This window comes from Drosophila subobscura, chromosome A (genome assembly GCF_008121235.1).
Source record: "Drosophila subobscura isolate 14011-0131.10 chromosome A, UCBerk_Dsub_1.0, whole genome shotgun sequence".
Taxonomy (NCBI): Eukaryota; Metazoa; Arthropoda; class Insecta; order Diptera; family Drosophilidae; genus Drosophila; species Drosophila subobscura.
Genome location: NC_048530.1, coordinates 17,614,888 through 17,629,747, shown reverse-complemented (window position 1 = coordinate 17,629,747; position 14,860 = coordinate 17,614,888). Strand labels below are relative to the sequence as shown.

At 46.7% G+C, this 14,860-nt stretch overlaps 2 protein-coding genes across 4 annotated transcripts; one reads left to right on the top strand and one right to left on the bottom strand.

Moving 5' to 3' along the window:
* Positions 1 to 322: 322 nt before the first annotated feature.
* On the bottom strand, positions 323 to 3,217 carry LOC117894033 (dual specificity mitogen-activated protein kinase kinase 6). Its single transcript, XM_034801276.1, has 5 exons — positions 2,668 to 3,217; positions 2,193 to 2,583; positions 1,984 to 2,116; positions 1,718 to 1,920; positions 323 to 1,641 (listed from the first exon to the last, which is right to left on the bottom strand). The coding sequence occupies exons 1-5, from the start codon at positions 2,727 to 2,729 to the stop codon at positions 1,405 to 1,407; spliced, it is 1,026 nt and encodes a 341-aa protein (XP_034657167.1). The 5' UTR covers positions 2,730 to 3,217; the 3' UTR covers positions 323 to 1,404.
* A 589-nt stretch (positions 3,218 to 3,806) lies between these two features.
* On the top strand, positions 3,807 to 14,614 carry LOC117892104 (dual specificity mitogen-activated protein kinase kinase hemipterous). Of its 3 annotated transcripts, none has more exons than XM_034799254.1 (10): positions 3,807 to 4,806; positions 6,630 to 7,102; positions 7,174 to 7,353; positions 7,425 to 7,645; positions 7,705 to 7,869; positions 10,758 to 11,389; positions 11,533 to 12,054; positions 12,125 to 12,682; positions 13,029 to 13,572; positions 13,640 to 14,614. In XM_034799254.1, exons 1-10 carry the CDS (start codon positions 4,467 to 4,469, stop codon positions 13,776 to 13,778), a joined length of 3,774 nt encoding a protein of 1,257 aa, XP_034655145.1. In that variant the 5' UTR covers positions 3,807 to 4,466; the 3' UTR covers positions 13,779 to 14,614. The 3 variants fall into 3 exon arrangements, with proteins under 3 accessions (XP_034655145.1, XP_034654416.1, XP_034655965.1); XM_034798525.1 differs by having other exon boundaries at positions 12,954 to 13,572; XM_034800074.1 differs by lacking the exons at positions 3,807 to 4,806; positions 6,630 to 7,102; positions 7,174 to 7,353; positions 7,425 to 7,645; positions 7,705 to 7,869 and adding an exon at positions 9,363 to 9,508 and having other exon boundaries at positions 12,954 to 13,572.
* The last annotated feature ends 246 nt before the right edge of the window (positions 14,615 to 14,860 follow it).

Here is a 14,860-nt window from a genome sequence, read left to right as displayed (position 1 = left end):
GAGATTAAAGTATGATTAATTAAGATGAGGAAATTAACAAGTACATCCTGACATGGGGGGTTAGAAAACGGAAGGCCTTGCTACAAACAAGAAATGCTTCCATATGTTCCATATGGGCTATCGGGGGGAAGACAAGCAAATCGGTCTTGAAGCACACAATATACCTTAGCTACCATGCCAGATATTTCTTCCTAGGGAAAACTTTCTACAGCAAGTACAGCAACCATAAAGTTACAAAAGATATCGGAAGACATGTCGGGGGAGGCAAAGACCGCATTCCGATTGCAGGGATCTCTCGATCTTGTTGCAAAATGAAAAAGGGTTTATAGAGACATCGGCTTCGGCATGCCGAAGCTGGCTTCCTAGCACAATTTTATTTGTAGGTTATCTCCAAGGGAGGAACCATTCAGAGCCAGTAATACAATTGATTGTTTTAGAGCCAGCGCATTCGTTGTTAAGGTAAATGTAAATGTAAATGTTAATTAATTGCTTGATTGATTGATTGCTGGGGCATGGGGCATGGGGCAGGGCATACATTGTATATCGTACATCGTACATCTCGAATTAATTGAATTCTTGCCGCTCTGCGCGCGCTCTCTTCTCTCACACACTCTCACTCTCTTGTACATTTAGATCGTTATCGTTATACATTATTAAAAAAATCAACAAGTAATTACAGGAGATGTTTAAACATTAATTAGCTATAATCCGCGTATGGCTTATATGTTAGACAACTACCATTATTACGTCTGCACTCGCAATCCTCCCAGTTCCAGTTCCAGTCCCACTCCCACTTTACTCCCTGAAAGTTTTCCATGGCTCTCTCTCTCTCTCTTGCTTTCACTTTCTTTTGGATAACTCTTAGTAGTAGTACAAATTGATTAATATATAGTGTGGTGTATACATATACATATAAGATATAGATTTAGCAGCAACAGCAACTAACTAACTAACAGCGCCTGATAGCTGGTAGCTGACAGCTGACGGGAGGCACGGTTTGGCTTTGAGCGTAGTGCTAAATAGGCATTGTTGGAGCGTAGAGCGGGCGGTATGTGGGTGGGCGGGGCGGCTAGGACGGCCCGTAAAGTATTTCGTCGTCGTTTCGGCTTCGGCTTCTGCTCGTTTGCTTTTGCTTTTGGTTTTCACTTACAAACTAGAATTATATAATGTTTTCCATGTGGGCTGCTGGTTTTTGCTTTTCTGCTTTTCATTTTTTTGTTTTGATTTTTCGTTTCTTTGTAGTTCCAGAGACACAACACGCACACACAACACACACACACACAAACACACAAAACACACAAAACACACGCATACACACACACACACATGTACGAAATGCATGCTAGAAAGAAGACGGCGGCAATTTACACGGGAAGAGACTCTACTGCGGGTATGTGGGGGCTTCTACTTCTGCGGCTTCAGTTGCTGCTGCTGCTGCTCGTCGGGCAAATCCAGTATCCTGGCAACAAACTCAGAAATGTCCGTATTGCGCTGCAGATGCTCGACAATGAAGCTGTGCTTCAGCAGCTGCTCGTAGTTGGGCCTCGCCATATACTCCTTCTGCAGGCTGGTGGCAATGAAGTCTTCGAATTCAGGCGAGAATGTACCCGCCGGCAGCCTGGGTGGATCATCCTCAACCACCTGCAAAACCCCAATTACCGATTATCAATTACCAATTACAGCGAGATTGAAGACAGTCTTCAGGGCAGGGATTTACCTGTCGCAATTGCTCGAAAGGCGTCCGCCAATTGTCGTACGGATAGCGGCCGGTGGCCATTTCAATCATGCTTATGCCCAGCGACCACACGTCGGAGCGTATGTCGTACTGTGCTGGATTACCTTGTGGATCGATGCGTTCGGGTGCCATGTACGGCTTGCAGCCGGCATCAATGGTCTTGGCAATGGAGTCCACCAGATAGCCTGATATCGGGTGAGATTCGAATAGAAAAAAACATAATGCCAGAGAGCTAGCTGTCTGCTTACCAGAGATGCCAAAGTCACAGATCTTCACCTGGCCGGCGCGATTGATCAGTATGTTCGATGGCTTCACATCCCTGTGGATGACCTTCAGTTGGGCGTGCAAATAATGGAGAGCACTGACCACGCTCATTGCAATCTGTTGTGAGTAGAGAAAAGACCGGGGGGCGCGGTGAGAAAAGAACGCACAGCACTGCACCGCACCACTTATGTACCTTTCCCAGCACACTCTCCTCCATGCGCAGTTCATGCTTGAAGACCTTCGGATAGAATTTGTCCAGGCTGGTGCTCATCACCTCCATGCAAATCCAGACATCGCCCTCGCGATACATCGCCCCATAGAAGTGCACCGTGTAGGGGCAGTCGCTGGAGCGCATCGATATGTCCAGGTCCATGACCAGACGATGCTGCTCCCGTATGTTGACGGTCATCGGTATACGCTTCACCGCCAGCACTGTGTCCGTCTGGCGATGGCGCATCTTCTCCACAATGCCATAGGCGCCCCGTCCCAGATCACAGATTCGCTCCAGGCTGTCGGCATCTATGTCGAAGGTCTGGTCGCCGATCTGGATGGTGGCGCGTGAGTCCAAGTTCCGTGGCGGGACACTGCAAAAGGCAAAAGTCAGAAGTGAATTTCATGGATTATACCAGGGGTTACGGGGTTACGGGCTACGGCTTCTGTGCACTTACAGAGCTTGTTCCGGCTCGCGGTGGATACTGATGGGTTGGGGGCGCGGACGTGGTCGTGACATTGCGGCTGCGGTCTCTCTTCGGTTCTACGTGTGTGTGTGTGTGTTGTTGTTGTTGCACTTTTCCGCAAAGATTTTCCCCCTTGCTATTGCACGGATATCAGTGTGCGTGTGACCGTGTGCTTGTGTGCGTGCGTTTGTGGCGAAGGAGGGAGGGGGATTTGGATTTGGATGCGAATTTGTGGGCTTTTCTGGAGTTTGGGAGTCGGCGACGACGACGACGGCGCGGCGGCGGCGGCAGTGGCTGCTGCTTCTCTGCTTCTGCTGTCTGCTATTTTTACCACATTTGGTCAAAATAACCTGATCCGTGTTCGTGGAAAGGCACGTTCGCTGCGCGTCTGAATTGAATGCAAACTCTGTGAAAATGCCGCGCTGTGGTTTGACTTTGTGGCCGCGCTTTTCCGTTTTGCACTTTTCCTGTTTTTCTCGCGCTACTCTGCGATTTTCTTACTTTTCCTCGCGTATTCCTCGTCCTCGTCAAAAACAATTAGCGATGTTAGATATATATTGGTACACAATATATCGATAAATAGATTTTGTTGATGGTGCTTTTTTATATGCAGGTGCCAGAAAATATGAGCAATATTGTCGAATGTATTATCAACGCAAAAATATCTCTGTGTTCTGGGCAATTCGACTCTATTTTTCTGTTGATTCGAGTTATTCTTTGGCTTCAACTTCCAGCTTATCGATTTACAAAAAAAATATCGCTACTCTAATGCGATATGCGGCAATAGAATTCGCCAAAATACAATCATACCCTAACTTAATGTAATGGCAGGGTGGCTTCTCCTATTGTTGACCACTTTACTCAAAGTTATTTCCTGTTTTCTTACCTATACCAAACACCTAGAATATCTACCATTGTGGGACATTCAGTTGCAGGTATCTCAGTAAGGGTATTAAAGCGATATGTTGTTTCGTTACCTTCTTGATCACGAAAGAGAGGAGAGTGTGCTTAGGGTTGTCAGCATGGTTGTTTATTTGTATAACGATTTTCAAATCCACTTATCGATAGTTGGATTTTCAGTATTTCACTGCAGAAACGCACTAGCGTATTGTCGCATTACGCTTTAGCCCATTTCTGGCCACTCTGTTATCGTTGTTGCTGCTCAGCCAGTTCGTCGTTTTATAGATTTTAGATACGATTCCAAGCAATAAATCAAGCAAATAAGGTGTAATAATAGTGCGAATGTGACCGCTGCCCGCGGCAAATCATAATCGGTAAATAACGCACCGTTGTGATTCCTCGCGACAAAAACCCTTAAACGTCGTCGCCGTCGTGTGCCAATCGAAAAAAAAGAAAAAAATCGCGAGCTGCTGTTGTTGTTGTTGTGTAGTGCTGTGTGAGTGAGTGCGTGCCTCGCTCTCTCTGTCTCTCTCTCTTTCTCGCCGCTGTCGCTGTTTTCTTTTTGTGAATTTTGTTTTTGTTTCGGCAACAACAGTTAATTATTTGTGCAAAAGCGCGTGTGCACCGCCCCCACCCCTCGACCAAAAATATAGTGAAAGAGTGGGAAAGGCAGAATACAGGAAAAAGCCCAAGAGACACTCACACTCGCGCGCGCGCTTAGTGTGTGCGTGTGTGTGTGTGTTCTGCAGACCGCCGCCGCCACCGCTGCCGCTCCAGTACGAAAAATCGAAGACCCCAGGACCTGCTCCGCTCATCCGCCGCCACCGCTCTCGTGCTGATAAAAGAGAAGAGAGCGGGAAGAGAAGAGCATCCCGAAAAGAACCGTAACAATGTCCTCCATCGAATTCGAGACGATTGGCAGTCGACTGCAGTCGCTGGAGGCTGCCTTGCAGGCGCAGAACGAATCCCATGAACAAATTGTCTTATCGAGGCCGCGCGGCGGCAGCAGCGGCGTCAGCGGAGGCTCCTCATCGCTGGCGCGTGTCCAACCAGCACCGGCAGCTGCCCCCTCACCGGCTACCATTGCCGCCACCTCCACCACAGTTGGGCCGCATATCAGCATAGCCTCTCGACCCGCGCCACCAGTTCCTCAGCCAGCGGGCGTCTATGGCGGCACCTTTATACCGCCCACCAACAGGAGTCCGCGTCCCACACCGAACCTGCCGCTGTGTAAGTATCTTTGGTTCAGAGGGGAGTAAGGGTAGGAGTCTCAATAAGCTGTGTGCCTGCGTGTGAGTGCATGTTTGTGTTCTGATAAGAAATATTGCTTGTTTCTTCTTATAAGCAGTTGATTTGCCCCTGTTGACAAAGGGGGCATATGCTATCGATTCCGGGACTGCATAACGGGACTGTGTCCTCACCCTCCTGTCTATCTCCTCCTCCTCTCATGGCGTTTGACGATTGCATAGATAAGAGGTGTCTGGGGCGGTCGGTCGCTCGACTGGCCGGGCCCCAAGAGCGAAAACCAAAAGCAAAGCAAAACTTGTTTTCGGTAAACACACACACAAACACACGCAAGACTGCATATACTTATGTGCCAATGTACATATGTTCGGTATCTTATTCCATATATAGCAAAACAAAAAAAACACTTGCTGTTTGTCCGTCCAGCTACAGCCATCCCATCCCTCAGTGACACCCACCACCCCCCATCCATGCGTTATCCTCCCTCACCGCATTCGTATTGGATTTTCATCAGCCCATGCTTTCTGTGTGTGTACATATGTGTTCTCTCCTTCGTTGCTTGCTCGTTCACTCTTTCTCTCTCTGTGAATAGGTATGTTATTGGTTATTTTTTTGGCATTTCCGGAGTAAATTTCATGATACGCCGAGCCGCTCTGCTCTCTCGTTTCTTCTTTCCCTCTCCACTCCTCTCCCTTCCTTCACAATAGTCGACCACAGTCGATTGTTATGGATTTCATGTGTGTCGCCTCTTTCGTTTACACATAACGGTATTTGTTTATGCCCTGCTTTTGTTGCTTCTTGTTATTGCTAATTGTTGTTTCACTTTGAATTGTCTTTGTCATTGGATAAGGGAGTAAGTGGCGGGAAGAAGCTACTAGAACTCTTCCGCTCTCGCTCACACCTCACACAAAGCCAACTGTGGCTCCTCGCGCTGTCTCTCGCTTTGTTAGCGTGGCTGGCGACCCCTGCTCTCTCTTCCACCCACCCTCTCTCAGATCATTACTTTGAAACTCGTAAATGGGAGATCGTTAAAGGCGCACAGTGGAACAATTTCGATGTAAACTGGAATTTGGAGTAGCTAAATTCCGTCGTCATGGAAAGCTTCTCTCCCGTGAATTTACATATGTAATATGTCTCATGTACATAGGAAAAATAAAAGAACATTTTCTTTACGTTCGATGCCGTTAATGTATCGCCCTTCCAACACTAGTTGCTCAACGTCTTGATAGTGTTTTTATAATTTATGAGCTTGTAAACTAATTATTGTAGTATTTCATATTGATGGAGGTTGAACCGTGGTTATCAAAGCGTTTTGTCCTCTCCAGGGTCTCCACAAATAAGAAATAACTCCAAAATAATTGTGCGGCGAATGAGAAGTTACACCCACCGTGCGAAATAGTAGTTCGCTTGACTTTAAAACAGTTTCTTAAGTTTGTATTTGATTGTGTGCGTGCGTGTGTGTTTGTGTATGTTTATTTAGGGATTATTTGTGTTTACAGTTTGAGGGAACTGTTGTTTTTTTTTGCCATTGTTGTTATTGGCATTGGGAAGTACATTATTATTATCGTAGTCTCCCAATCGAACATTCGAATGGAGAGCTTTGTTGTCGATAAGAAACGTTGTCGTATGAAGGATTTCCCATAGACGGATGTGCTTTGTGGACATATTTACTTTGTATTTGTGCGTTAATTTGTTGCCATAAGCGAGACACATTCATGTCTACTGTCGACAGGAGATCTTCCTATTTGTTGCACCCCATAAACTATTATTTAATATAAATCTTTTACATCACTTTTATTTTTTTGCAGCCGACGCTGGCTTGTATCGGCGACCTATGATCCTGTCGCTGCCAACACAATTGCATCCTTCGGAAACGGAGACGGACAAGAAGCTAAAGATCATTATGGCCCAGACGGGCAAGCTGAACATAAACGGGCGGCAGTACCCGACGGACATCCACGATCTGCAGCACCTGGGCGATCTGGGGAATGGGACCAGCGGCAATGTGGTGAAGATGCTTCATGTCTCCAGCGATACAGTCATTGCCGTGAAGCAGATGCGGCGCACGGGCAATGCGGAGGAGAACAAGCGCATCCTGATGGATCTGGATGTGGTGCTCAAGTCTCACGACTGCAAATACATTGTCAAGTGCCTCGGTTGCTTCGTGCGCGACCCGGACGTGTGGATCTGCATGGAACTGATGTCGATGTGCTTCGACAAGCTGCTCAAACTCTCCAAGAAGCCGGTGCCGGAATGCATTCTCGGCAAGGTCACAGTGGCGGTAAGTGGGCGGCTGGCTCTACTTTTTGACTGATTTCCCCCTAATTGATCACCCGATTCCACACCCCACAGACGGTCAACGCCCTGTCGTATCTGAAGGACAAGCACGGGGTTATCCATCGGGACGTGAAGCCCTCGAACATACTGATCGACGAGCGTGGCAACATCAAGCTCTGCGACTTTGGGATCAGCGGTCGTCTGGTGGACTCCAAGGCCAACACGCGCTCGGCTGGCTGTGCGGCGTACATGGCGGTGGGTATACTGGCCGGGCCGGGCCGAGCACTGTGCGTACTTATTGATATTCCTTTATTGCTTCCTTTTAGCCGGAGCGCATTGATCCAAAGAAACCAAAGTATGACATACGCGCCGATGTCTGGTCGCTGGGCATTACGCTCGTCGAGCTAGCCACTGCGCGATCCCCCTACGAAGGCTGCAACACGGACTTTGAGGTGCTCACCAAGGTACTGGACTCGGAGCCACCCTGCCTGCCGAGCGGCGAGGGCTTCAATTTTAGTCATGAGTTCCACGATTTTGTCATCAAGTGGTGCGTGCCCTTGGTTCTCTTTTTTAAGCAACAAAATTTAAAAAAAAGTTTCGTTGCAGCCTCACAAAGAACCATCAGGATCGACCCAAGTATCCGGAGCTCCTGGTGCAGCCATTCATAAGGAACTATGAAATAGCCAAAGTAGATGTTCCAAATTGGTTTCAGATGGTCATGGAGTCGGCCGGCAAGCGGCTGCGCGTCAATGGCGATCCCACGCTGAAGAGGTGAGGAGACCGGGTAGCCCCCTCTTGAAAACACGAAAAAACAAACCCCACAGTTCCCCCAAAAAATACAACCACAAAAATATGTACAATCCGCGGACGATGAGGTTGTTCTGTATAGATCTCTCTCTGTCTCTTTCTGTGTCTCTGTTGAGCGTAATCTGCGCGTATCTTTTCCGTTTCCGTTTTCTGTTTTCTGTGCTTGTTCAGTCCGTATCTGGGAAGCATTCGATCCTGCTAGAAGGTAGGAGAAAGGATCAACAGTACCTAAGCGCAGGACAAACTACTGCCTAACACAAAAAATCTAAATATTTAACTTTTAAATTCTAATTTCTAATGCTAGCAACTAAATTCCAATTGCTTGTTTCCTTTACTTTTCGTTTTAATCAATTAAACCACACCACAAAGACTACAAAGTCTCGTTTTTAGTTCATCTCCAGGCTAAGGAACTTTCCTCTTTTCGCTCCTCCTACTTATCGCTCTCTCCTTTGTTGTTTATGATTTTGGCATGTTTTCTTTGAGACACCTCTCTTCGTTTCTCACACCCTACACAAAATAGCAATTATCGCAATAAAGAATTTGTTCTTCTAGAATCCTAGAGCCTAGAGGCATAGCAAGAATGTTTTTTTTCTCCAAACTTTCAACTAAAATCTATGAATATGTTTTATGATCTGCTCTGCGTTTTCGGACAAAAGATATAGGTATTAAATATAAAGTACAATAAAACAAAGTTTTTAAATCTATTCAGATAAAAATCTTTGAAATCGGATAATTATTTTTAGTTTCAAATAATATGAAAAAATCTCGAAACGCACTGTAGAACGGGTGTCCGATATCAAAATGGTTGTGTTAAGCTTTGGAAAGTGCATGCCCCACTGGGGTACCCGTACCCATTACTTCACTGTAAAGTCTGTCCTATGCATACCCTATATCTATCCGTCTATGCTCCAACTGGTACTAGATCTACCTATGTACATGCATACAATATTAGTAATACTCTGCCCAGTAGAATCAGACCAAAAAATAACCTTAGAACCTTATTACGAAATATTTACAAACTTTTATTTGTTCCTTCCAATTGTTGTGATACTATTTTACGTTTAATTGTTGAAGAATCTCATTTTAAAGTGTGTGTGTGCGCAGTGTTTTTATTTTCCTTTTTTTACCATCTTTTTATTACCATTTTTTGTAGGTTACCTAATTCCTAATACCATTTCTAAAATACAAAATTAAACAAACAAAAAAACAAAAAAAAAAACCAATACCAATACAAATACAAATATAAAAACAAAGCAATTGAAAATGAGAAAATAATGCGATAACTATAACGACAAATTATAAAAGAAAATAAAATCGAAAATGCAGAAGACAACCAAGCAACCCATAAAGAAAGCCAAACATTAAAAACCCAAACCACATAAACCACCCAAAAAGCAAAACAGCATCCATAGTATATATAAAATACTATATATATATGTATAAAGAACTGGCAAGCAAGCAATCAATACCGATACCAATACCAATCTATATGCAGATATAAACCTATACTTATATATATATTTACTATATATTATGATAATACCAAGAACATAACTACTCAAGACCATACAAAAAACTCCTCCCCAATCAAAAGTAAAATTCAGTAAGTACGATGAGTTTATTATTACCATTATTAGCCGTCTAGTTATAGTTTTCATTTGCTGTATATATCCTGTATGTATCCATCCATTCCACTCTGTATCATTATATCATAAGCTTGACTAACATTTCATTAACCAACGAATACCCTTGCAGCTACAAATTTAATCTCAGGCTTCTGAGCAATAAAGTTGATCAGGTGCAGCACATAATACCATTTGCCGTAGGAATCCTCACCGACACCTAATCATAATTGGTTTATCAAAGATCTAATTCTTAAATCTAATGGAACAAAATGCCTATCGTGCATCTGCATATCATTTTTTGAACAATCATGGGAACGCTTTGGTTTCAAAGGCAATTCGAACTGCTGGGGTATCTGAAGCTTCGGCTAGACCGATGTTTGCCCTCCATTATATTATTTGATTGGAGATTTGTTGATTTCTTGGACTTGTTTATTTGCATGTCGCTCGCATGACTTTTGCCTGGCTTTCATTAACTTTTCAGTTTCGGTTTCGGTTTTGATTTGAATTGTTTTCTATTTTTGTTTTAATTTATCAAAAGTTTCCACAAAGCTCATGCTACATGCACATCAAAGAAGGTAATTTCGATTTGTTGAATAGTGCTTAATTTTGTGTCGTACAATATTTGGGATCTGCTGCACCACGCTCCATATTCGCTTTCCCTTTCAATTTCGATCATGTAAATATGCAAAAAGTATTGTACATATGTAAAGTCAAGCAGCAAGCAGTTATCCTGCCGATGCTGTAACGAGTTGGCATCTCTATGCCTGTCTACCTGTGTACCTGTCTGGCAGCTTCCCAGTCTGGCATCCCGCTATTGCTCACTCGCTGTAGCTATTTCTCTCTCTCGCTGGCTCCATCATTCTCTCGCTTGAATTCTGTTCCACACAAGCATACACACACACATACACAGAAATTGTATATACAAACACATACACACCCACACACACACACACACCAAGAATCATTTCTATATGTATACCTAAATGTATGTTTTATGTGTTGCTGTGAATACATATATGTTTGTACATATTTATGTACATATAAGTATATGCGTCCCATCCTTACCATCCACTCCACTCCACTCCACACCCCTCCACTCCACTCCAACTCCTCCCATTCCTCCAACTGAGTGTTTTCCTCTCATTTATTGATCGATTTCCCAAATCGACATGGATATTGTGTTACCCATGACTTCAACGATTAATATGAATTCTATGATAATTGCAGACCAACCGCAACAACAAAAACACCAGCAGCAACAGCGGCAACATCTGGAAGCGGTGCAGCAGGAGGGCCTGGATCGGGAGTAGCAGCTGTCGCATCAGGATCGGCAGCCTCAACCAAATACGGCAGAGCGGCAATAACGTACCAAGCGTCGGCGAGCACCACGAATCCACAGAAGACAATAAAACCCACGCAGATACCCAGCTACCAGCAACCACAGGCGCAGCAGCAACAGAAGTCGCAGTATTTCATACAATCAGCCACACAACTACCTCAAACAACAACAACAACGATAGGAGCAACAACAGGAGCAGGAACAGCCATAGGCACAGGCACAGGCACAAATTGCTTCGGCCACAGTGGTGGGAGCAGGAGCGGCAGCAGCAGTGCCAGCCCAATGTCGCCGGCCAGTGGGATAAGTGCCAGCCCATTGTCGCCGCCCAGTGGTGGTGGTGGTATCAGTGCCAGCCCACTGTCGCCGCCTGGCGGTATCAGCGACATCAACAAACTCTATCGCAAGTCGCCCTTTATGCAGCGGAAGCTGAGCAACGGAAACCCTCATCATTATCAGCAGCAGCAGCACTACAAATACAACGATGAGAGCCCCAAGAAGGAGTCGATGTTCAGCAGCATTGGTGGGTATAGTCTAAGTCTGGAGTCTAAGCAGTAAGCGAATTAGTCTGGGCTTTGCCAAAGAACATCAAAGAATAGTCTAATCGCAGGGAGACTCGTTCCTTATCTTATCTGTTCCTCATTCTCTTGCGTTTTGTACTTGCAGGCCAATCGATTCTACGCAATCTGACGACATCGCCCTTTAGCCAAAAGAAACACCATGGAACATCGTCAGCGTCAGCATCGACGACACCAACTGCAACACCAACAGCAGCAGCAACAAAATCAACAGGAACTACAACACTGCCGCACAACAACCAAACAACCACAACAACCACAACAACAACAACAACCATGGATATAACGGTAGCAGCAATGGCAACAACAGCGCCAGCGACAGCACCCAGCACGCCACATTGGCGGCTGCCAGCGGATAATCCCTTAGCCTACGACAGCTGTGATAGTAGTAGTAATGTGAATGTGAATTTGAATGCAAACACCCTGACCCTGGGCCTATCCTCACCCTCCCCATCGCTGCAGCGCAGGCCATTTCCCACAGAGATACAAACACAGGCGGCAGTGGCAGTGGCAGCCCCAACAGGATCGCCGGTAACTTTGCAGCTCAACTGCCAACTACAGCAGCAGCAACAACCACAGCGTCTGCAATCTGGGAATCAAAGCCCCATAGGTAATATTTGATAAGAGAATTTTTAATCGAATCTGTGGATAAATCTCTAGCTCTCCCTTTGTCGTTTCAGTGCTGCAACGTTTCTACCATCAGCAGAACCAGCTTCGGGAGAAGGAGGCCGCCGAGCGGTACCAGCAGCAGCGGCAGCAGCAGCCAGTCGGCGGTACCAGCACGAACCCATTCCACAGCAACTACGTGCCGCCACCGCCCTCGACGCACTCCACATCTAGTCAGTCGTCCACGCAGTCAACGTGCTCGCAGATTGCAGCTCCCCTCGCCAGCCAATCGCCACCCGGAATCGCGACGACTGCGGCTGTGGCGGCGGCCGGACACTTTGGGGTGGGCAGTGCGGAGCAGCTGCAATACCAGCCGCTGCCCCTAACGACGGCGGAGGCGGCCACCAGTCCCAGATCGCAAGATCAGCCCCTGTACCAGCAGCAGCAGCAGCCGCAGCAGCCGCATCCACAGATGGAGTATGTCGGTGGAGGAGGAGGAGGCGTAGGCGGTGGCGGATCGATGGTGGCCAGCAAGTTGAGTAAGCTTTATGCTCGCCGACAACTTTTGGGCCAGAGCTCGAGCAGTGGGGCGAGCAGCAGCAGCCTGGACGGGAAGGAGCAACACGATGCGGGTGAGTGATGCGCCACCGCCTCATATCTTCATCTTTTGGCTGCCGCTTTTGGGTTTGCTTTGAGCTTGAGCTTTGGGGGAAAATCTTTTCGATTGCATTTACATTTTCGTTTCGTCCTTTCTCTCTTTGTTTATTTTTTCTCCACACGCGCACTGCACCTCCATGCACCACAACACCGCACACAAAACGCACGCCATAATCATTGCACTGCCTCCCACAAATCAATCAATCCATCAATCAATCAAACAACCATCAATCATCGTTGCATCAGGCTGGTTCAACACACTCGCCGGCGCCATGAAGCGACAGTTTGCCACCTATGTTAAAACTCAATTGAATTCCACAGCCACGTCACCGGTGGCCAGCATGGGTGAGCCACAGCCACAGTTACAGCTACACCACCACAACCAAAACCCGAACCAGAACCAGTACCAGTACCAGCACCAGCACCAGCAGCAACAACCTATGGAGTCCATGTCGAGTCCAGTGCAGCCACAGATGCAGATGCAGTCGCAGGTACAGCCGCCAGCCTACAGGAGTGTCGTAAACAATGGCGGCGGTGGCGGCAAGGCCTACTATTATCGCACCCTCTCAGCGGCCAGCAGCAGCAGCAACACCAGCCAGAGCACATCTCCCACCACAGAGCCGCTGGGCAGCAGCGCTGGCTTTCTGCGGCGTTATGGCAGCGGTGGTGCAGGTGGTCCTGGTGGCGTCGGCGGTGGCAGCATAAGCACACCGCCCAGTCCGCACATTCTGGCCGGTCTAGATCGCAGGCATCGGAGTCCGGATCCGCCGCCGCGCTACAATCGCGGCCAGTCACCGTTGCTGCTGCGCAAGAATCTGCTAGAGCTGAGCGGACAGCCGCCGGGCTCCCCCCTGCTCCACAGACGGTGCGTATTTTCCTGTCGATTGTTGGCCTGCTCTAAGCCGTGTTAATGCTATTCTCTTCCCTTTTAGATATGTGTCGGCATCGCCGCCGTTGCCGCCACCGCGACGCGGCTCTGAGAGCGTTCCGGGATCACCGCAGCACTTCCGCACCCGCATCCACTACACCCCCGAGCCGCAGAGACGCATCTATCGCACCATAGATCAATGAGTGGCGCTGCAAATCATGGTCATGTGATGCTGGTATGGCTTCGATGACGATGCCGGCGGCGCCGGTGATGCCTCCGCTGCCTCCGTTCTCGATGCATCAATGGGGGACCAGGCACCAATGTCGATGCCTACACCTCGAGGCAACTTGAACACCGCCACAACGGTGGGGGGAATGAGAGGAGCGGGTCGCAGGGCATACTCGGCGAGCGGCTCGTATGCCAGCTTGTATGCGGATGCGGATACGGATACGAATGCGGATGGGAATGGGGATGCATGGCCAGGAGCTCCAGTGGCTCCAGCAACAGCAAAAAGCAGCAGAAATGGTAACCGATGGATGGATAAGGCGCCGTGGACATGTGATTGAGACAGACAGACGGAGACGGGCAAAGCAAACGAAAGTGTTCAAAAGTCTTATACGTATAAGTGTTTGGCCTCAGCGAAAATCTTCTTCATCTTCAAAGACCCTAGCTCTAATTTATTCTAATCTCCTTCCTTTTGTATTCTCTTTCCTTTTTGTTTACATTACTATCCTTGTTTAGAATCGAAATCAAAAGATATATATAGACAATTATATCGACCTATATCCGAGTCTTATGCATATATAGAAATTCCTTTGCGCAATAGTTGAAAGCAATAATGTTTGTACATTGAGATATGTATCCGTATATCCAGCTACCTATCTATATGCCACGCCCCTTTCAATGTTAAACGTTCACATTATACAACTATATACACAGATATATACAAGCATATACCTATTATATACATGATTATAGTATGTATTCCATATAGGAAGTCAAGAGCAATTTCGATTTGTACGAAGAATGTATACACCCAGAAAATAAGAAAAAACTAAAAACAAAACAAAAAAGAAGCAATCCCTAGGAGGGACTCTACCCTCTGTAAATATTTGTAGTCCATTTAACATGTTCCTTAACCAGACCAGACTCATACGCATACCTTTCTGCCCCTCACCCTCGTGTTGTATCGAAATCTAATCACAGCAGCAACCCAACATCAAAGTGCATAACTTATTAGCCACAACTATCAACCAACTAGCTAAATAGACGCCCAATCAAAATT

What these genes read in the sequence shown, in the direction of transcription:
- LOC117894033 (XM_034801276.1), bottom strand. Translation starts at nt 2,729, where the DNA reads ATGTCACGACCACGTCCGCGCCCCCAACCCATCAGTATCCACCGCGAG. An exon ending in AGGAGAGTGTGCTGGGAAAG is followed by an intron (nt 2,117 to 2,192) that starts GTACATAAGTGG and finishes TACTCACAACAG; the next exon opens with ATTGCAATGAGCGTGGTCAG. An exon ending in CTGTGACTTTGGCATCTCTG is followed by an intron (nt 1,921 to 1,983) that starts GTAAGCAGACAG and finishes ACCCGATATCAG; the next exon opens with GCTATCTGGTGGACTCCATT.
- LOC117892104 (XM_034798525.1), top strand. Translation starts at nt 4,467, where the DNA reads ATGTCCTCCATCGAATTCGAGACGATTGGCAGTCGACTGCAGTCGCTG. An exon ending in TCGGCAAGGTCACAGTGGCG is followed by an intron (nt 7,103 to 7,173) that starts GTAAGTGGGCGG and finishes CACACCCCACAG; the next exon opens with ACGGTCAACGCCCTGTCGTA. An exon ending in GAAGGAGCAACACGATGCGG is followed by an intron (nt 12,683 to 12,953) that starts GTGAGTGATGCG and finishes TCGTTGCATCAG; the next exon opens with GCTGGTTCAACACACTCGCC.